The sequence below is a fragment of the Capricornis sumatraensis genome, chromosome X (genome assembly GCF_032405125.1).
Source record: "Capricornis sumatraensis isolate serow.1 chromosome X, serow.2, whole genome shotgun sequence".
NCBI lineage: Eukaryota > Metazoa > Chordata > Mammalia > Artiodactyla > Bovidae > Capricornis > Capricornis sumatraensis.
The window spans coordinates 59,809,785-59,830,894 of NC_091092.1; the positions used below are offsets into that span (position 1 = coordinate 59,809,785).

General features: G+C 52.4%; 1 protein-coding gene and 1 pseudogene across 1 annotated transcript; one reads left to right on the top strand and one right to left on the bottom strand.

Annotated features, from left to right (window-relative positions):
- On the top strand, nucleotides 1-1,480 carry LOC138071085 (heat shock transcription factor, X-linked member 3-like; annotated as a pseudogene).
- A 2,221-nt stretch (nucleotides 1,481-3,701) lies between these two features.
- LOC138071696 (protein EOLA1-like) lies at nucleotides 3,702-8,672 on the bottom strand. The gene is made up of 3 exons (XM_068963155.1): nucleotides 8,616-8,672; nucleotides 4,646-4,926; nucleotides 3,702-3,934 (listed from the first exon to the last, which is right to left on the bottom strand). The coding sequence occupies exons 2-3, from the start codon at nucleotides 4,896-4,898 to the stop codon at nucleotides 3,702-3,704; spliced, it is 486 nt and encodes a 161-aa protein (XP_068819256.1). The 5' UTR covers nucleotides 4,899-4,926; nucleotides 8,616-8,672.
- Between the last annotated feature and the right edge of the window lie 12,438 nt (nucleotides 8,673-21,110).

Genomic DNA, 21,110 nt, shown 5'->3' on the forward strand with positions numbered 1-21,110 from the left:
ATGGCTAGTCAGAGTTCCCATGAGGCACAGGCAGCCCAGCTGGCCCCATCAACTGATGGGGAACCTGCAGCAGGGGACTCCTGTGATTCCTCCCCAATTCCTCGAAACGTGGATTGAGGGGAGGTTTTGGAGTAGCAGGGTGAGCAACCCGGGAGCCAAGATCAACACCTCCAAGACAATCCGCCCCACAGGGCCTGAACCCAAAAACAGCCGAGGAAGAGAACAACGCCATCCTCAGGCTGTCCTTCCCCCAGGAAGCTCTGGAGGATCGTGGAGGATGCAGCCTTCACTTCTACATGCTGGAACGATGAGGTCATCGAAGTAGATCTCTCCCAGATGGAAGTCCTCCAGCACAGAGGCTTGGGCCAGATCTTCGAGACAGACAGCATTAAGAGTTTCATCAGTGAACTGAACCTGTATGAGTTCAGTAAAATCCACCCTTCGGGTCGCTCTGCAGGGAAGATGATGATGATGGTAACATAGAAAGCCCTTCCAGGAAGACTAGACTAGACGAGCTGAGTGCTGGATGGGTTTCATTTCCCAGGAAAAATTTTTCTCATGAGAGGGTGGTTAAGGAAAGAGGAGAAAGCAGGATGTGTTGTGTTCCACCATCCCTCTTAGACAAGACCCAAACAGGACCCACCCCTCTTAGATAGGGGTGACCCCAAACCTTGAGGGGCCACTTGATGTCAGAGAGGGCCAGTAATACCTCAAGTAAAGACAGCCCTGGGGGGAGCTCTAGGGAGCAACATGCTAGGGCCTCATAACCTGCCAGGAATGAAGAGACCTTGTCTCCACAGTTAGGCAAGGCTGGGATAGTGGTGGGGAGGAGGGCAGCAAGGAAGGGCTCTTCTCCCACCTGATGGTTAAAGTGATTCGTTTCTTTCAGATCTATCCCAACTTCAACTTTCAAAGAGACAAGCCTCTCCTGCAGAACATCTGGAGGAAAGGCGACCCCAGAACAATTGCTCAGCCTACTGCCAGTGCAACAGCAACCACAAAGACAAAGAAGTGAATGGTGGCAACCAGACACTCTCCTCGACTCCACCACAACCAGTACACCGGAGAGGCAGGCAAGAAAGTCCAGAAGGGAACACCACCTGCTCACAGAACCCCCAGCTGGTGCTCATTTGTGTTCTCTGGCCTTTGGTCTATGGGCAGTATAGTCAGGCGGGCTGGGAGAAACCATCTCCCCAGCGAGCAGGGCAGTCCCAGTGGAGAGGGCACATCCAGCAATGCCACATCTGTGCTCCCAGCTACTTTTGGAAGGGATGGAAGAGGGAAACTGCCCAAGAGCCCCTCAGAGTACCCAGATTACAATTTGGTAATGACTTTGCACAAGACCTGCTACTCCATCCTGATGGTGGCCCTTTCCGTCATGGCTCCAGATGAGGCCCCTGAGGTGGAGGAGGAGCAGGGAGAGTCCTTAGATTACACGTGTGTCCTCTGTGTGCACTTCAAGGACAAGCCCAATCCCTGAACTGCTAGGTCCCTGAGTTCAGTTCAGTTGCTCAGTCGTGTCTTGACTCTTTGTGATCCCATGAATCGCAGCACGTCAGGCCTCTCTGTCCATCACCAACTCCCGGAGTTCAACCGAAACTCATGTGCATCGAGTCGGTGATGCCATCCAGCCATCTCATCTTCTGTCGTCCCCTTCACCTCCTGCCCCCAATCCCTCCCAGCATCAGGGTCTTTTCCAGTGAGTCAACTCTTCGCATGAGGTGGCCAAAGTATTGGAGTTTCAGCCTCAGCATCAGTCCTTCCAATGGACACCCAGGACTGGTCTCCTTTAGGATGGAACTGGTTGGATCTTCTTGAAGCCCAAGGGACTCTCAAGTCTTCTCCAACACCACAGTTCAAAAGCATCAGTTCTTTGGTGCTCAGCTTTCTTCACAGTCCAACTCTCACATCCATACATGACCACAGGAAAAACCATACCCTTGACTAGACGGACCTTTGTTGGCAAAGTAATATCTCTGCTTTATAATATGCTCTCTAGGTTGGTCATAACTTTCCTTCCAAGCAGCAAGCATCTTTTAATTTCATGGCTGCAATCACCATCTGCAGTGATTTTGGAGCCCCCCAAAATAAAGTCTGACACTGTTTCCACCATTCCCTCATCTATTTCCCATGAAGTGATGGGACCAGATGCCATGATCTTAAGTTTTCTGAATGTTGAGCTTTAAGCCAACTTTTTCACTCTCCTCTTTCATCAAGAGGCTTTTTAGTTCCTCTTCACTTTCTGCCATAAGGGCGGTGTCATCTGCATATCTGAGGTTATTGATATTTCTCCCAGCAATCTTGACTCCAGCTTGTGCTTCTTCCAGCCAAGCATTTCTCATGATGTATTCTGCATATAAGTTAAATAAGCAGGGTGACAATATACAGCCTTGATGTACTCCTTTTCCTATTTGGAACCAGTCTGTTTTTCCATGTCTAGTTCTAACTGTTGCTTCCTGAGCTGCAGATAGGTTTCTCAAGAGGAAGGTCAGGTGGTCTGGTATTCCAGTCTCTTTCAGAATTTTCCAGTTTATTGTGATCCACACAGTCAAAGGCTTTGGCATAGTCAATAAAGCAGAAATAGATGTTTTTCTGGAACTCTCTTGCTTTTTCGATGATCCAGCAGATGTTGGCAATTTGATCTCTGGTTCCTCTGCCTTTCCTAAAACCAGCTTGAACATCTGGAAGCTCACGGTTCACGTATTGCTGAAGCCTGGCTTGGAGAATTTTGAGCATTACTTTACTAACATGTGAGATGAGTGCAATTGTGCTGTAGTTTGAGCATTCTTGGGCACTGCCTTTCTTACGGACACTCAAAAGTACTCTCCTGTAATCAAATAGATTTCTGGCTGTAATAAAGTAGAGCAAATTCCATGGGAGTAAATAAAGAATTGAACGAGAACTGCGAGTCTGTGTTCTTTCTGTCTATGCTATTCACACATGGCACAGGGTGGGCCAGGTAAGGCTGGAAGCCCATGCTCCAAGCAGGCTTCAGTCTGGGCCCCATGGTTCCTTTTCAACTGAAGCAGCAGCATTTCACACGCTCGGCCAAGGGTCTGACCCCCAGGATGAGCGCTGAGGTGAGCCCAGGACAGGCTGGTCCCTGGGCCTTGCCTGCCACTCAGCAGATGGCCCAGCCAGGCTCCTGACCTTGGGGGTGTCACTTTCCCTGAGTCTTGCACCCTGAAGCAGAAGGGGCTCCTCAAGGGTCCCCAAATGATGCCACAAGTTTCTGATCAGCAGCTGAGTATCTCTAGCTCCCGATCCAGGGGCCTGTTTCTGGGCCTGTGGGCCTCTCTGTGTGCTGCATGCCTCTCCACCTGCTGACGCACAGCCCAGTCCCCAGCCTTCCCCCATCACCCCTTGGTCACTGTTGCAACATCGGGGAGTTTGGACCAGAGCAGAGAGGAAAAACACTAAGCGGTTTCCTAACAACACGTTTCTCTCAACCACCCAGACACAGCAGGGCCAAAACAAGTGGCGATGCCATCTTATCTATCGTAAAGGTCAAATTCCTGCAGACTCTCACTGAGTCCAGAGCAGCACTGCACGAGGGGTGTCCCGGCACCCCGACCCACACCAAATTGGCAGAACACCCCAAGATGGGGCCAATTCAGACTGAACCAGATGGGCACATCCAGGGTGCAATGGTGACTGGACAGTGTCACCATGTGCTGGTCTCTTGGTCACCTTTTGAAAGCCTAGCTTGGACAGGCCTCCTGCCCAAGGGGGATCAGGTGCTGGGGGATGTCTACCAGGAAGATGTCCTTCCCACCCCTTCCAGGGATGGGCTGCAACAGCCAGCGGGGATTGGTGAGCACAGTCAGGTACTTCCGTCGCAGGTCGGACAACAGGGCTTGATTCTCCAGCTCCTCCACCTCTTCAGGATCTAGGTTTTCTGGGCACAGCAAAGTGTCCCCAATGTCCACGAGACCTGCGTACAAAGACAGGACACAGAATGAGAACAAGGTCATTGAAAGTCTTGCCTGCTAGAGACTAAAATGTATCATAGCAGGGAACCAGGGTGAACTGAATCCTCTGGCTGATCATTTCAGATGGGCTCACCTTGGCAAAGGGAATTTGGAGCAAAGGCAAGTGAGGGAAGGAGTGAAATGAAAGGGAGAGGTCTGGTGCTTCACGAACCCACCAGGCCACAGGCAGCTCTCAGTCTGCCCACTGCAGGCCACAAGGACAAAGCAGGAAGGCCCTGACAAGGAACCTGTGGATATCAGGCCCTGAAGCGATTCACCAGCGGAGTTGTTGCTGTGGGGCCTCACCCTGGGGAGTCAGGGGACTTGCTCAGGCCTGGCTGCAGCCAGTGGCAGTGGGGAACCCAGGCTGGGTGCCTTCCTGCCTCTCATGGTCTCTGCTGGGCACACAAACACGTGGGGACACACACACACACACACAGAGACAAGTGTCACATGCAGACCTGGACCTGCCTCTGCCTCAGAGCACAAATGGGGATTGAGGCCCAGACTGGTGGTAAGGGACCTTGGGCCATCGTCTCCCATCCAAGGGACCCTTGCTGCTCCTCTGAAGAAACCTCAGCTCCCCCCCACCCCTCTCACCAACTGGTTCAACAGAAAACAATGCAGGGCAGCATCAGGGCCACGCAGACAGCATGGGGCAGGGTGTCACTTGCCTGCAATCACTCCGCGGCCAAATTTGTCCCCGTCCTGCAGCAAGGCCTGGATCTGGGTGGGGCTCATCCCCAGCCTCTGCTCCAGCAGCTCCCGCCAGGCTGCATCCTCCCAGTCCCGGTGAGCGATGTGGACTGCCAGGGTACAGTGCTGGTGGCTGCGTAGCACGGGCCGCCACCGCGTCTCCAGGGTCTTGACACCGTTTAAGATGAAACCTGCATAAGGCTGTCGAAAGGACAGACAGCCGAACTTCATCTCCCAGGGCTCCTAGGGCCTCACGTGGCTGCGGAAACACAGAACCACAAAGGTCAGGAGCCTGACACAGTGGCCTGCAAGTTCATAGCCATGGGCTGGACCTCAGCCCCACGTGCCCAAGCATCCTCCAAGCCTGCTGACACAGAATCTGGGGGATCAGAGAGGGCTGGCTCTTTCCATCCGTCTCCACATGGTCCACAGATAGGGAGGTGGTGACCTAGAGGACCCATCCATCACATGGAGTTTGTGGGGAGGTCAGGAAGGAGGGCAGGGCAGTGGGAGAGAGGTACATGGTGACAGGCACATGGTGAGTTCCAAGACAGAGGGACTCGAAACCCTGGGAGCACTGAAGAGGGAGGGCAAGCCCCCTGGCTTCACAGCCCAGTGGCTGGGCTCTGGTCCTCTCCCAGCACGGACAGGCAGTGTCCTGGGCTTAGCTTCCCCTACCCCCGGCCACCATCCCACCCCTTAGCTCCTGGTCCCATCGCTGCCCATGCTCTGGAGATCTCCATCTTAGCCCAGAGCTGCTGAGGGCAGATCCATGCTAACCAATCTGGCCTCGGCCCTAGGGCACCCTGGACCTCAGACAGCCCTGCCAGGTATCTTCCCCACACCTTTGGCAGCCACATTCCTCCCAGTCCTTCCCACATCACTGCCTTCACTGTCATCAGATGCCCCAGCCCTTGCCCAGAGCCTAGAGAAAGAACGGAGAGCAGAAACTACTGGGACTGGCATGCTCCCTGTCCTCACCAGGGCCTGGGACGGCATCATGCAGGGATCACAGAATTCAAACCCCAAATTATCTGCTATGTTACTGTCACCTTGTTTGACACCTGAGGAGGCGCTGAGGCACAGAGTCACAGTCCATGACTGCAGGGGACCTGACTACACGTACCTCCAACCTTACTTCTTTCCTTGTACCTGGAAATGGGTCCCTGTTCTCTGTAGGGGAGTGGAGGCGGAGGATCAGAGCCATGGGCCTGAACCTCACTATTCTCAGCACCTCCGAGGGAGCTTCCGTTTCCACGTGGCTGTGAGGATGGGGACAAGGTCCTGGAAGCACCCAGCCCAGGGCATTCTGGGCCTTTCCTTCCCCTAGCATAGGAGAGCCACAATTCTCCCAGGCCCATGAGGAACCACATGATATGGTTCATAGCCTGATGGCCTGCTCTCCTCGCCCCTGGATTCACCCCTGGTAGCCATGAAGGCCATCCTTCCATCCTTGGAACACTCCAGTATGTTCCTACCTCAGAGCCTTTGTAGGGTGTGAGGTGTCACATTGTGTCCCCTCAAATTCAGGTGCTGGAGTCTCAATCCCAAGTACCTTGGCATGACCTTACAGACAAAAGAAAGGTCTTCACAGAGCTGATCGAGGTCAAGTGAGCTCATTAGGATGGACCCTCCTCTTACAGGACGGTTGTCCCTATACAAAGGACACATTTAGAGATAGACATGCACACAGGAGAACTGAGGTGAAGAGGAAGGCGGAGCTCTTCAAGCCCAGACATGCCCACCATGGCCAGCAATGCCCGGAAGTGAGGGAGTGGATGGGACAGACTCTCTCTATAGCCCTCACGAGAGCCAGTCTCAGCTGACACCTCGACCTCCGCTGCTGGCCTCCTGAACCAACACGGTTTGTATTTGAGCCAGCCGGCCTGTGTGACCCTAACATGACTGCCAGCAAATGAAGCCAGAGGGTCAGCCCTGTGTAGACATCTCTCCACAGGGGCAAGGGGGGATGGCTTCTCCACTCCCAGCACCTTGGGCACACTCCTCCACGTCTGCACATCTATTTTCATGCATTTGTTTTCACGCTTATATGGTGTCTGTTTACATCTCCCAGTGTTGGGGGTCCCACAAGTTACTGATGCTTCCCTCCTGCCGGAAGCCAGTGTGAGGAATCCCGCCCGTGACAAGGTCATGAGGAAGGAAGCTGACATACGCAAGGCGTGCTCAGACTTCAGGGACCCCTCTGGATATTCCTAAGCATGTACCCCAGCAAAAATCTGCCGGCTTTTGTGCTCTGCTTTTCCGCTTTTCTGATATTCTCTGGAAAAAAGTCAATTCAGGGTTTTAGTCTTCTGCATTTGAAAGGGATGTTTCAGTTAAACCCCTCTGATAGCTCTCTAGCCTGCCTAACAGGTTCCCCAGACCTCTTACAGCTTGTGAATTGCTTACAGCCCCTCAACTTCGAGAAGCACAAAGCTTACAGCTTGTGAATTGCTTACAGCCCCCAACCGCGAGAGACATCTTAAAGATACAGAGCCTTTTCTAAAGAGTTAAAAATTATATTGGTAGAGGGTTTTCACTGTTGACTCAAGGATTGCTGCCAGACCTCCTTATTCTTTATCTTTTAGGCACCTGGAAGGATGTTAATGTAAGCAGGATGTAGAAAAAGATACATAGTAGTTTTGATGTTAGCAACACTAGACTTTTGAGTTAATTGCTTCTCTTTTGCTGTAAATCACTGCACTCCCTCTACTTGTTATAAGTTGCTGTATCCTTGCTGTGTAAGAATGTAACTTTATTTAGTGCTTTCTGAGAGTGGCACCAGACCTTGGGAAGATCAACACAAATAAGTCTTGTGGTTGACAAACCCTTATCAGAAAAAAGGCTGTAAAATGTTAATTGGCCCTTTTGGCTGGAAGATGATGTAAATTACCTAAGACTTGTGTATACAATTAGGTATGCAGAGAAAAAAGCCTAGTTTTGATAAGAGTCTGGACTGCTAAAGCTGCATAACTTTGTGTTACCCATTGATCTCCATGTTTTATCAAAAGTATAAAAGGCCTTCTGAACAATAAAGGACGGGACCAGATTCTCAGACCAGTTTCTCGGACTAGTCTCGGCCTGGTTTCTTGGGAATCTGGCTCCCCCCGTGTCTCTCTCTCTCTCCTTTTCTCTCCCTTTTCTTTCCTCTGCTCTTTACTTTAATTTCAGGCTGAATTTCCATCTGGGGCGCGGAAGCTCGCCAGGTCTACTTATTTGCCCTGGTTATTAAGATCCGCGAGAAAGGGAGCTTAAGGCGAGGCACCCTTAGATATTCAAGCGGGCACCGGTGGCCCAACGTAGATGGTGCAAATTCCTTGTCTGGAATTTTATTGGTCTTCCGCGTAAACCAAGCTATTCAGCCCTTTTTCTCCACTTAATCTTCCTACTGCACTACAGTTTCTTAATCTAATCTTATATTAATAAATAAACAAGTCTTTCCACGCCAACGCCGTCCACCCTTCGAATTCCCTGGATCCACCGGGGCTGGACCCCGGCACCCTCCTGATGGAAGGGTAGGGAAAACTTATTCTGCCAATACAGCCACTGGACATGACCACACACTCACTGACTGAAGAGTCATGCAGGAGGTGGCCCAAGGAACAGGGCACACACCCGAGGTGCTAACACACACTAGCAAATGGCCTTCCACAAAGGCTCCCCTTTGTCTACTTCACCAACCACAGGCAAGGGTGCCATGTCCTCACGCACTGGCTAGCCCCGAGCATCATCATCCTGCTGAACTTCTGTCAACGTGCTGGGTGACAAAGGGTCACCCTCTTCACTGGGTCTGGCTTGGTTACCAGGAAGCCTGGCTGTCCCCCTGGGGCATGGCCATTGCTATGTCTTCTACTGGGGTATGTGATTGGATCCCAGGCTTGCCCAGTTTCCGCCACTCAGTGTCTCAGCCAACCCAACCCCTTCCTCCTGGGCGCCTCTGAATCTCACCTGTGTGGGTGGAATCCCTGAGCAAGAAGGGGCTCAAGCTTTCCCACCACTCGAAGCAAGGGTGCCTGCTTGGTGGCCAAAGGTGAAAACACTCTTCCGCCTGCTTGTCTGTGCGTCTTCACCTGCACGAGGACCAGAGCAACAGGGAGAAAATCACCTGTGACAAGACAGCAGTGTTGGACAACAGGCCACCATGCTCTCCTTGGCAGGGGCCTCAGACCACGGGGACCCAGGAGGGCCCAACTGATGAGAAACACACATGCAGGTTCCCTCAGGGTAGGTTCTGCTCATCACAGCAGCTGGCCTGTCCTCGTGTGACTGGGACAGGGACCCCCACAGTGCCTCAAGGGTCAGCACAGAAACCCATCCCCCAGGAGTGATGGTGATTTACAGCCCAGGAGACTGGAGCAACTACGAAGAGAAAATGATTCCTCCCCTCACACTGCCACTCTGGAAGGATCCAGAGGCCGGCACAGTCAGTCGGCCGCCCTCCATGGACTCCTGGTTGGGCCCCACCAGGAAGGGAACAGTACAAGCAGCTGAGCTCTTCAGGTCAGGGCCCGATGTGGGGAGCTCACAGGGGGCGGGGAGAGGAGGCTCGTGTAAGGTCACAGTCCAGGAGGCAGGAGCAGGAGGCTGGAGGGCAGGTCTGCTGGCATCGCCAGGACACGTACGTGGAAGGAAAGCAGGCGGGGACTGTGGCCGTGGAGGGAACCGGAAGGTCCGGCTCGGTCCCCTGGCAGGGGCTCCTGGTCCCAGAGCCTGGAAACCCCCGCCCGGAGGTACCATCTGCGCACGAGGCAGGTCCCAGCTTCCTGCAAGTAGAGCGAGTCGCGGGCGCTTTTTTGGGATGGCCGGGCAGCGGCCACCAGGCAGGACAGTAGTTCGCCACCAGGAGCGCTGTCAGGTGACGGCACCCGTTGGCCTTAGTCCCGTCGCGCCCACAAACACTGAAGCCCTTGATTTCCGGTGTGTATGGCTTCCGTACTCACGTAAGCACGCAGTTACATAGACACGCATGTAGGAACAAAGGCGCTTTCTCTCGCCTGCCCTGTCTGCTAGGAGACAGAATAGGAGCCGTCACGCGGGAGCCGTCACGCCGACCCGAGGGAGGGCCAGGAAGAGAGCGGTCGGGCGGAAAAGGGGAGGAGATGGGAGGAGCAGGACGAGGAGTCTGGGGCTGAGTGAAGAGGAGCTTCGGGAGAAGGAGGCGGGGCGGGGCGGGGTGGAGCGGAGCGGGATGGAGCCACCGGGGCGAGCGGAGCGGGGCTTCCTGTCCCTAGTGCTTACTGTGGGCCTGGGGAACCCACGGAGGCTGGGCTTGTCCAGTTTGAGTCCGTACCATAGGCGTCCAGTCGGCGAGACTCGGCGAGAGTCAGAGTGACCGCGACCCAGTGTGCTCAGCGACTGCATCCGAGCTTCAGGGGACAGGGAAGCGGGAAGAGGCGCAGCCTCTGGGCGGAGTTCCCCAACTCTGGGCTAAAAGCCCAGGCTGGCTCCCCTCCAAGCCACTCTGGGGCTGCTGGCCCATTGCTGAGCAACAGTCTGTCTTTTTGCAGATGCGAAGGAAAATCCTCAGTTTCCTGCTGCCCCTGGGACCTGAGATGTCCCAGATAAAAGAAGCTTCGCTTTCAAAAATGTTTCCTGTCCTCTTCCTTTCGTCTGAGGGCTCAGCCCACCCAGGGCAGCCCTCTGACTCTGCTCCTTCCCTGCTGTGCCCCAGCCTCCCAAGTGCCTGATCAGAGTAAAGGATCCTCTTCCTGTCCCCACTGCTACTAGCTGAGTTCAGGCCTCATGGCCTGGGGCCAGTGCTGTCAGCCTAGCCCCCCACTCCACCCCCCCACTCGCCTGGACCCCTGCTGTCTCTCCTGCTCCAGCCGGAGTTGCACACACTGTCGGTTCTGAGTCGCATCGCACACACATTCATCCTCATCAATCCCGGGTTGAAAGCGCAGCTGAGCCCTCTCCTGTTTTAAGTCTCAACCCGTCCATGGTGCCCTGGGCGTGTTCTGGTGGTCTGGGGTCTTCTTCCTCCTCACCCAGCACTCTGGGTGGCTGTGCTGGTCCTACACTCTGTGCAGAGCTCATCCGGGACCCCACACTTTCTCATGCAGTTCTGCCCCTGGACTACTGGCTCCTCTTGTCCTGACAACCTACTGTCCTCCTTCCAGGCATGACTGTAACATCCCTTTCTCCGTCTGCCCGAGTGTCAGCTGCTCTCATCTTGGAGTTTTTGGGCGCCCTGCCTCTTCCTGCTGCCCACCTTTGCCCCCCTCTTCTTCCCAGGCTGTGGTTGCTGGGCACGAGTCTGGACCCCTGAGTGTCACCAAGCCCCAGGAAGGTAAGGTCAGTGTCTACCTGGTTCCCATTAGCCAGGCACCCACATAACTGCTGCCATGGGAATGTAGAGTTGGAGCAGTGCTTTCTCTTCCAGCGTGCAGGCTGCTGTCTCCTTGCAGAAGCCTGCCAGCCACAAGTTGAGGGGCGAGGCTGCCTCCTGGATCTGAGGCCTCAGCACTGTGGGTACCCGAGCAATCACCACATCCAACTCCCTCATGCTGGCGCTCTGCTCCTCACCCTGAGAGTGGTTACCAGCTGCCTCCAGAAACCCCAGAACCTCCTGGTAGTGGTTTCAGATCGTGAGGGAGGGTCCTGTGAATGGTGGGTGGGATCTTGCTGATTCTCCCGAATCCTGGTTTTGAACTAGACCTTGCCCAGTAAACTGGACTCCTATGAAGTGTGGCTGCTGATGGGGCAGCTGTGAGGCCCTGCTCCATGGCTTTTCTCCACACCTGTCCCTTCCCTGCTGCTGGCCCCAGCTGTCCTCACGCGCCCACATGTGTGGACCGAGCCACGGGGAGTGCTGCCTCCCACCCCACCTGGGTCTCTGAGGCTTGGTGAGGGTTCCACTTTCCTCCTGCTGTGCATTTACAGGCAACACTGACATGGGACAGGCTCGACCCAGATTCTCAGTTTTCCTCATGTCCTCCTTGGCCGATGTGTTTTCTTCTCTGAAATGCCTATTGCTCATCTCTCTGCTGAGCCATGTGTCCTTTCTGTGCCAAGTTGTGGGTGCTTTTTTTGGGGTCTGAGCATTCATCCCGCCCTGGTGTTTGTATTGCAGATTCGTCCTCTTCTGTTTGTAGGCTAGCAATGAACTCAGTATTCACCTGGTCTCTTGGAGCCGTAAGTGCCCCACAGGTCATCGTGTGTCTGTCAGGCCCTCCTTCTGGGAGCCACCATCCACCCCCTCATAACTGGGCTGAGCAGTCCCCAAGGAGACGCTGCCCTGGCATCCAGCATTCTGCCCGTGAGAGAGGGCTCCTTCACGTCCATGTCAGTCCCTTGGTCCCTGCCTGGCTTTAGTCCTGGGCCTTGGACTCCTGCACATGGGACAAGCCCAGGGGCAGCCATGTAGCTCTGGGAGGGCAGCCAGACCTATTTCCTCTCTGTTCCCAGGGCAGGTCCTGTTGTCTGCACCCCTCTCTATACCACCCAGGTGGAGGGGCCAGCCTGAGAACCGGATGTGTTTCTGATTTCATCTCAGTTCCACTGCAGTTCTTTGAGAGGACACGGCACGCATGGGACCTGCGGACACGGGTGGCCACTCTGCTGTGGCTACTCAGGGTGCTGTATGCCAAAGGGCTGGGGCACTGCCCAGGGGGACCTTCTGTGAGCTTCTGGCACTGCCCTGCTCACATTGACATCACAGGCCTGTATATCACGTTTGACACAGGGGTGGGAGATGCTGGTTTATGTGTGTCCATCATTCCTGAGCTCTTGGGTCTATGTGCTCTTCACTGTCCTCTGGGCAGGTTTGGCCAAAACCTGAATGCCAGACTGCCCAGCACTGGAAGAGGCTTCCAGATCAGGCTGCAGCCCACTGAATGGATCCAGCTGTTTAGTTTGTGAGATCAAGGAGTAGGAAGGGAAGACTTGAGTGTGCATTGCTATCCCATACCCATGGTGAGAGGACTTCCGTGAGTGGACTCTTGTGCTCTGGGCGGGAGCCCCGTCTGGCTACCCTTTGAGTACTTATGTGCCCACCGTGGCAACTTGGCCAAGCACAGAGAGGGTGTGAGGAGTTAGGAGCAGAGAACACCCGTGAGGTGCTACCAGAAGTGAGAAGGTTCTCCAGTTGATGAGTGGGGCGTGTACCAGCCCCCACCCCCCCGCCGGCATTTTTTGTGCATTTCTCTTTTACTTAATGGAGTTCACTCGATGGAGTTCTGTTCAGCCTTACCATCTTTTCCTCACATCACATGTTCCCTCAGGTTCTGAAGGACTCGACAGACGTCTCACTAAGTCCTGCACCTGGCTCTGGGGGATACTGCATTCCAGGCTCTCTCAGCTCAAGACCAACTGACAAATCCTCAGGACTGGCCCTGTGTCCCCTGCCCCTTGAGCCCCTGTGCCCAGAAACCCCAGCACAGTGGGTCCTTTCAAAGTGGTTGCAGAGTCAGAGTTAACCATGTCTCTCACGTTGGTGTCAAGTTGACCCTGTCTGGCAACCTCCATCCCTCTGGTGGTTCCACCACCCCACGTGGGGTCACCAACACAGAGCCCGACGTCCCTTTGGGAGGGGCTGGGGTCATCCCTGTGTCTGTTTTTCCCTATTCCTCAGTGCGACCTGAGAACTGGCTCGGGGGCTGAACCTGGACGAGGGATCTTGACCTGTTTACTGGGGCAGCTGCCCTTGGCCTCAGTGTAGTTTTGGATTGTACCTTGGTCAGCTGCCCACCTCTTGAGCCTCTGTGAGGCCACATTTTACTGACCACCTGCCCTGCTCTGTGGGTCCAGCCTCCTGGGTGGTGGCAGACCTTGTCATGGTCCCTGGGTCCTGGCTGCTCAGAGCGACCGCGTGACCTCTGCTGCGGCCCCTGGGTAGTGGTGATGGTGGGTGGAGGGTGTCGTCTGTCTCCTCCACGACGAGGCCCATCAAGCCCGGCCTGTGTTGCACAGTGACTTCACTCTGCTTGGTGGCCAGGCAGTAGGTGACCAGCTCTTCCCATGGTTCCTTGGTTCTCGTGCTGGTAGTGCTGTGGGTCCTGCCACAGATCAGAGTGGCCAGCTCCCGTGCTTCCTGGGACAGAGGGCACATGTGGGGGAGGACTCTGGTCCTGTTAGTTCCCTTGGGGGTGGGGGGGGGACACCAACTCTTAATGGGGTGGAGGAGGTGGGCTGCTGCTGCAGGCTCAGAAGTTCAGACATCTGGGATATCCCAGTCTTCTGCACCCTGCCTCCTGGTCTCCTTGGCCCTCGTGTCAGGGATGCAGGTTTTCCCAAGAGGACCTCCAATGCCAGTGGTTCGGGCCTGCCTTAGCAGAACGTTCAGTCTCTTTGAGGTTCAGCCACTCCTGTCGAATCCTGGGCTGATGTTTGTCCACTGCCTGAAGCTTTGTCAGCTATTGGGGAGACCCTGCCACCCGCCTTGGCTCTCACTGTTCTTCACCCTGAGCTGGTCATCTGCCTGTAGAGAGCAAAGCAAAGAAGTTACTTCACTGTATTCCTCCCACGTTCCACACACCTGGATCTTCTCAGTTGCTAGGAAATTCCTCTCCCCCTGCCAGCCCAGCACAAGTTCTAGCAGCTGGGCTGTGGCCTTCAGCCCAGGGCTGAGTGCACACCAACTACCCCCAGGATAGGTCCTCATAACCTGTGGGGCAGGGCATGTCAACCACGTACCAAGGCCCCATCTCACCACCTCTCCTCGGACCACTCCAGGGCCAGCCTTCTCGGGATGGGTCCTTCATGAGGCTGTTCCCACGAGTTGAGGGTGGGGGGAGTGGTGCCGGACACTGGCTGGGGACTCACCACTAAGGGGACAGGGAGCAGGCAGGGGTGGGAAGGGCATCCCTTCACCTGTGATGTTGACCCGACAGTTCCTGCCAGCCTGTCAGGAGGTGCAGAGCACAGACGCGTGTTGGAGGTGTCCACGGTGGGCTCCAGTTCTCGGGCCCTCACAGTGCATGAGGCCTTGTGATCACTATTGACCAAATGGGAGAAGTGACACCAGGAATTGGTGCCTGAACGGTGGCTATGTGTACACACAGGACATCAAGTACCTTTGCTTGGGTGGCACTACACTCTGCCCTGCACACAGTCTGGTGGGAGGGGCTCTTGGTGTCTTTTGCACTAGACAGCTGCTGGGTTGGCAGGAGAACTGCTTCCAGTGCACTGGCCACCCGGCCATCTGCTAGCCCCAGTGTAAGCACAGGCTGATGGGAGAGGGCAGACCTGGATGTCAGACCTCGCAAGGCAAAGCACATTCAAGACCAAGGATACACGTCCTGCAAGAAACTCCTCCACTGTGCAGGGTGTCAGGTGTCCACTCACCCTTGCATCACTCAGGGCTGGGAGGTGAGGAGGCTGGAGTGCATCTTCCAGGCAGACCTGTAAAGAGCAGAGCCTGAAATGTGTCAAGAGGTTGGGGAGCATTAAGTGTGGGGAACCAACCACTGATTCAAAGGGACGGACAATGGAGGGCCATCTGGGCTGGGTCTTATAGTGAAGAGGGTCTCCTTGGCTGGGAAATGGGGGAAGGGCCCCCAGAAGGATCAGACCCATGAAGGGAACAGCCCAGGAGTGTAGCTGGACCAGACAAGATTGTAGGAGGGCCCCCAGCCTGACACCATCTGTTCAGGTCCCCAGAGGGAGCTTTGGCAAAGGATTTCTAGAGACTCTGATGTGCTGTGAAGTTTCATCCATTGCTTGTAGAGGCAAGGCTGCGTGCTGGTATTTGTAATGCTACCCAGGTAGGCTGGGCAGGCTCTGGTCCTCACAGAGGCACTGTGAGAGGAAACACACACTCTGCTCTGCCATCTCAAACCTGGATTGATCCGCAACCCCACCACTGCTGGAGTATGAGTCTTAGTAAATCACTCCCTCTCTGAGTCTCCATTTCTTTATCTGAAGGATGAGCACAGTGTGAAATGTCCCCATTAGGAGTAATCCTATTTGTTGGTGTATCTGATGGGAGTGAGAAGTCACGGGATGATTCACATGAAAGCAATCTGTAAACCAGAAAGCACCTACTATGAGTAGTGATTGAAGAGGCATCTCTTTTCCCAAGAGAGCTTTCCCCAGAATGAGTGGGAATGCAGGTGTGTACTTTGAAGCCTGCAGCTGGGAGACAGGGAGACAGTGAAGAGCCTCCAATTAGGAAAGGAGGAGAACATGGACACCATCGGCCCCCAGTCCCAAAGGTCCTTTAGGATGTGGCCTAGGTTGGGACTTGAGGGCCATCAGTGGATTTCGAGTAAAGATGTATATAGTGGCCCCTGGGGACAGAAGGCAGTGTGAGCTAAGTCAAACTGACAGGCTTTGTGAACTGGGGGCTGTAGCATGACCAAGAATCCATAAAGCTGGGAGCTTCTTCCCTGAACTGCAGGAGTTCAACATCTGCATGTTGCCTCAGGTCCATGATCTGCTTTCCACCATTCCGTCTCCCAGAACACTTCAGCAGCCAAGTGTTTTCACCAGCTTGACCTAAACACTTTTGTTAGTAAATCCAAAAGTGGATGATATGAAGAAGCTATTTATAGTATGCCGAGTTTTCCCTATGTAGCCCACTTGGTATTAACAGTCTCATTGTTCACTGCAGCCATGTCAGTGTGTTTGCCAGCCCCTGCCAGGGTGTTGATGATCTCTGCCTCCCTGTTAATGATTTCTAAATCCCTAAACTCTTGTGGCCCCCAAGGCTTTTGGACAGCATTAGGCACAAGTGATCCTAGCCCCAGTAAGAGCCAACATTTTCAGAGGACTGACGGAGGCCCAGGGGTACTGCATGTATTACCTTCCTCCAGCCTTCGGCCTGCAGGGGTGCCCTTCCTGGGACAGGCAGGACTGAGGGCCAGCCCCAGGTCAACCTGGGTGACTACACACCCCACCATCTGCCAAACTGCCTCAGGATGTGAAATCTTTTGGTGCCAGCCGTGGTCTTCTGTGGTAGAAATGGGAGGAACCTAGAGCTAAAAAGAGGAAGGAGCCTTGGCAAGCACATGTATTCACTAGTTTGTAATTCTGGGCACCTGTCCACCATCTTGTTTCAGGACATCCAGAGCCTGGTGCGGTCTCCCAGTACAGACCCACAAAACCTGGGTCCACCCACACAATTCTGGGGTGTTAACATGGTTCAGGAGTCTCTGGTTTGGGGATACAGGCAATGACACCAGAAGCTCAGCAGCATTAGGCTCACCTTGTTGACTTGTTTCATAGCACACTTCTCAAGCACCAATAGGAAATGCAGGTAGAGGAGACGAGCAGAAAGGGCATTGTGCTGCTGCTGGTGCTGCTTGCCCTGCTGGGCGGCCCCCTCTGTCTCAGAGAAGCCTGTGTATTAACTTTGGACAGGATGGAAAGCTGCCTTTAGGGAGTGGCACCCGGGCCTCACTTGCTCTGTGCTTGGTAGCTAGTCATATTCTTAGGATTAACCTGGACCCTAAATTGCAAAGGCCAGGTTTTGTTGAGCAAAATTGTGGCTTTTCTGCCATCCCATGATCTGGAAGCTGTCTCTTGCTTGCCCACCCCGGCTTCTGTGCCCCAGTGACCCTCCAGTTTCCCTGGTTACCCCTGAGGGTGTATGACCAATTAGCCTCCCAGCACAGGGCTGAACAGCTCAGATCAGTGTCCTTGCCTGGGTCTGTCCTTTGCATTGTGGCGTCGTGGCTCAGAGGCCAGGGTTTAAGATCTTGAGCCAGTGATGACCCTTTTCCAGCCTCAGTTTTCACATCTGTATGCTGGGTGTAGTAACAATGCACAGTCGCTAGGACAACAGGGATGGTTCCATGAGTTGAAAGGCTGGGATAAATTTGGTGTGCAAATATGTTATGGAAAAGAGAACCAGGAATACTGCCAGGATCTTTCATCTGCCAACTACCATTGGCTGACAAGGGCAGAAAAAAGTACTCCATGCCACTTTTCTTCAGCCTGCTATTGCATCCCTCTGGGGTTTTGGGGACTGTTTTTAAGCAGCTTGTTGTTGGCATAGCAACATTGCTGGGAGACATATCAATAACCTCAGATATGCAGATGATACCACCTTTATAACAGAAAGTGAAGATGAACTGAGGAGTCTCTTGATGAAAGTGAAAAAGGAGAGTGAAAAGCTGGCTTAAAACTCAACATTCAAAAAACTAAGATCATGGCATCTGGTCCAATCACTTCATGGTAAATATATGGGGAAACAATAGAAACAGTGAGAGACTTAATTTTCTTGGACTCCAAAATCACTGCAGATGGTACAGCCATGAAATTAAGAGACACTTGCTCCTCGGAAGAAAAGCTATGACCAACCTAGACAGCGTATTAAAAAGCAGACATTACATTGCTGACATAGGTCTGTCTACTCAAAGTTATGGTTTTTCCAGTAGTCATGTATGGATGTGAGAATTGGATCATAAAGAAAGCTGAAGGCCGAAGAATTGATGCTTTTGAATTGTGGTGTTGGAGAAGACTCTTGAGAGTTTCTTGGACTGCAAGGAGATCCAACCAGTCAATCCTAAAGGAAATCATTCCTGAATATTCATTGAAAGGACTGATGCTGAAGCTGAAACTCCAATACATTGGCACCTGATTCCAAGAACTGACTCATTGGAAAAAACCCTGATGATGGGGAAGATTGAAGGCAGGAGGAGAAGGGGGTAACAGATGATGAGATGCTTGGATGGCATCACTGACTTGATGGAAATGAGTTTGAGCAAGCGCTGGGAGTTGGTGATGGTCAGGGAAGCTTGGCATTCTGCAGTCCATGGGGTCACAAAGAGTTGGACACGACTGAGTAAATGAACTGAACTTATGGGCCCAGATGCTATGCTAAGCAAATTACACATACTGAGTGGTTGCTATAGATTTGAGTATACTATTATGCCCACTTAACAGATGAGGAAGCTAAGGTAATAGGTAGTTAAATTGTAGTGACAAGATTTAAGCCCAGAACCTGTTGACCTTTTTAGTCCTCTGACTCACCATGAGACTCAGCCAAATGACAGTGTCCCTGCTGCTCCAGGGCCCTGGCAGGCAACTTGAAGAAGCGAGGTCAGCGGGTGCAAACCACAAGGAGTGAGAGGGCTGGAACACACGGAGAGAGCACGATCTAACCCAGGAGGAGCTGCCACTCACAATAGGAGTGTGTGCAGGTCAGGTGCCAGGCCTTTTGATTTGTCCAGAGTGGCCCAAAAAGCTGAAGTTCAGTAAGAGGTCTCCTAGTTTTTGAATGTTGGCTCCTTATTTTGTAAAGGCACTCTCCACGCCAGTTGCCTACACCTGCACTCATGCAGACCTTACAGGTGGCCCTCTCCTTCCTCCACTGCACTGTCTCCACATGGTGTTGCCCCTGCCAGGGGTTTGCTCTCAGACATTGATCTGTCTGAAAGTGCTCCCACCTCGGCTCAGACTGTCTGCTTGGTTTCATGAAAGCATACTGTTGAAGAACAGAGACAGACTCCGGGAACCCACATGCTTCCATGTCTCCTCCTGCAGTTTACTCAGCTCAGTGCAACTGCACCTCCAAGCTTTCCCATGTCCTCTCTGTAGGGATCAGTGTCCTCTTGGCCAAAGTTCTCCCGAGGCTTTGTACCGTGCCTGGCTGTATCCTTCCTTCCTTTTACCTGGTCCATTTCTCCTCTCTCCCAGTTACACAGTCAGCCTCTTGGGACAAGTCCAAAGTCTAATTACCTCACTCTTCCCATCTTCCCCCAAGTCTGATCTCAGTGCTTAATAGGTTTAACTTCCAAATATTTGCTGAATTAAATATAAAAATTTCAGTAAAGATGAGGCTTGTCCTCGTATTCTTATTAATGACAAGGCAGGTTTGGTTGTTTTAATAAAGAACTAAAAATGCAGTTACTTTGCCATTTTAAACCTGCTTTCTCATCTAATAAGTATTGTCAAACCTATAGGAATCACTTAATAGGTGTAGATTGCATAGCATAGCGCCTGATGCAGAGAAGGCACTCAGGAGAGGTCAGTTCATCTTGTCACAGCTTTCATGACTTAATACAATTGTATAGACTCTTTTTGATGCCATGAACTGTAGAACTCCAGGCTTCCTTGTCCTTCACCATCTACTGGAGCTTGCTCAAACTCATGTCCATTGAGTCAGTGATGCCATCCAACCATCTCATCCTCTTCAGCTTCAGCATCAGTCCTTTCTATGAATATTCAGGGTCTCTGAAGAGTTTTTTCCAACATCATAGTTCAAAAGCATCAATTCTTTGGCACCCAGCCTTTTTTCTGGTCCAACTGTCACATCCATACATGACTACTGGAAAAAAACTATAGCTTTAACTAGACGGACCATTGTCAGTAAATTAATGTCTCTGCTTTTCACTATGCTGTCTAGGTTGGTCATAGCTTTTCTTCCAAGGAGGAAGTGTCTTTTAGTTTCAAGGCTGCAGTCACCATCTGCAGTGATTTTGGAGCCCAAGAAATAAAATCTGTCACTGTTTCCATTCTTTCCCCATCTATGTGACATAAAATTATGGGACTGGATGCCATGATCTTCATTTTTTGAATGTTGAGTTTCAAGCCAGCTTTTTCACTCTCCTCTTTCACTTTCATCAAGAGGCTCTGTAGTTCCTCTTCCCTTTCTACCATAAGGGTGGTGTCATCTGCATATCTGAGATTATTGATATTTCTCCTGGCAATCTTGATTGAAGCTCATGCTTCATCCAGCCCAGCATTTCACATGATGTACTCTGCATAGAAGTTAAATAAGCAGGGTGACAATATATAGCCTTGATATACTCCTTTCCCAATTTTGAACCAGTCTGTTGTTCCATGTCAAGTTCTAACTGTTGCTTCTTGACCTGCATACAGGCTTCTCAGGAGGCAAAGAAAGTGGTTTGGTATTCCCGTCTCTTTAAGGATTTTCCACAGTTTGTTGTGATCCACACAGTCAATGGCTTTATAACATGGTCAATGAAGCAGAAGTAAATGTTTTTCTGTTTTTTATGATCCAACAGATGTTGGCCGTTTGATCTCTGGTTCCTCTGGTGCCTTTTCTTAATCCAGGCTGTACATCTGGAAGTTCTTGGTTCACATACTGTTGAAGCCTAACTTGAAGGATTTTGAGCATTTTGAGCATTACCTTGCTAGCATGTGACATGAGCACAATTGTGCAGTAGTTTGAACATTCTTTGGCATTGCCCTTCTTTGGGATTAGAATGAAAACTGACCTATTCCAGTCCTGTGGCCACTGCTGAATTTTCCAAATTGGCTGGCATATTGAGTGTAGCACTTTCACAGCATCATCTTTTAAGATAGAAATAACTCAGCTGGAAATCCATCACCTTCACTACCTTTGTTTTTAGTGATACTTCCTAAGGCCCACTTGACTTTGCATTCCAGGATGTCTGGCTCTAGGTGAGTGATCAAACCATCATGATTATCTGGGTCATTAAGACCTTTTTTGTATAGTTCTGTGTATTCTTGCCACCTCTTCTTAATCTCTTCTGCTTCTGTTAGGTCCTTACCATTTCTGCATTTCAGGATTTA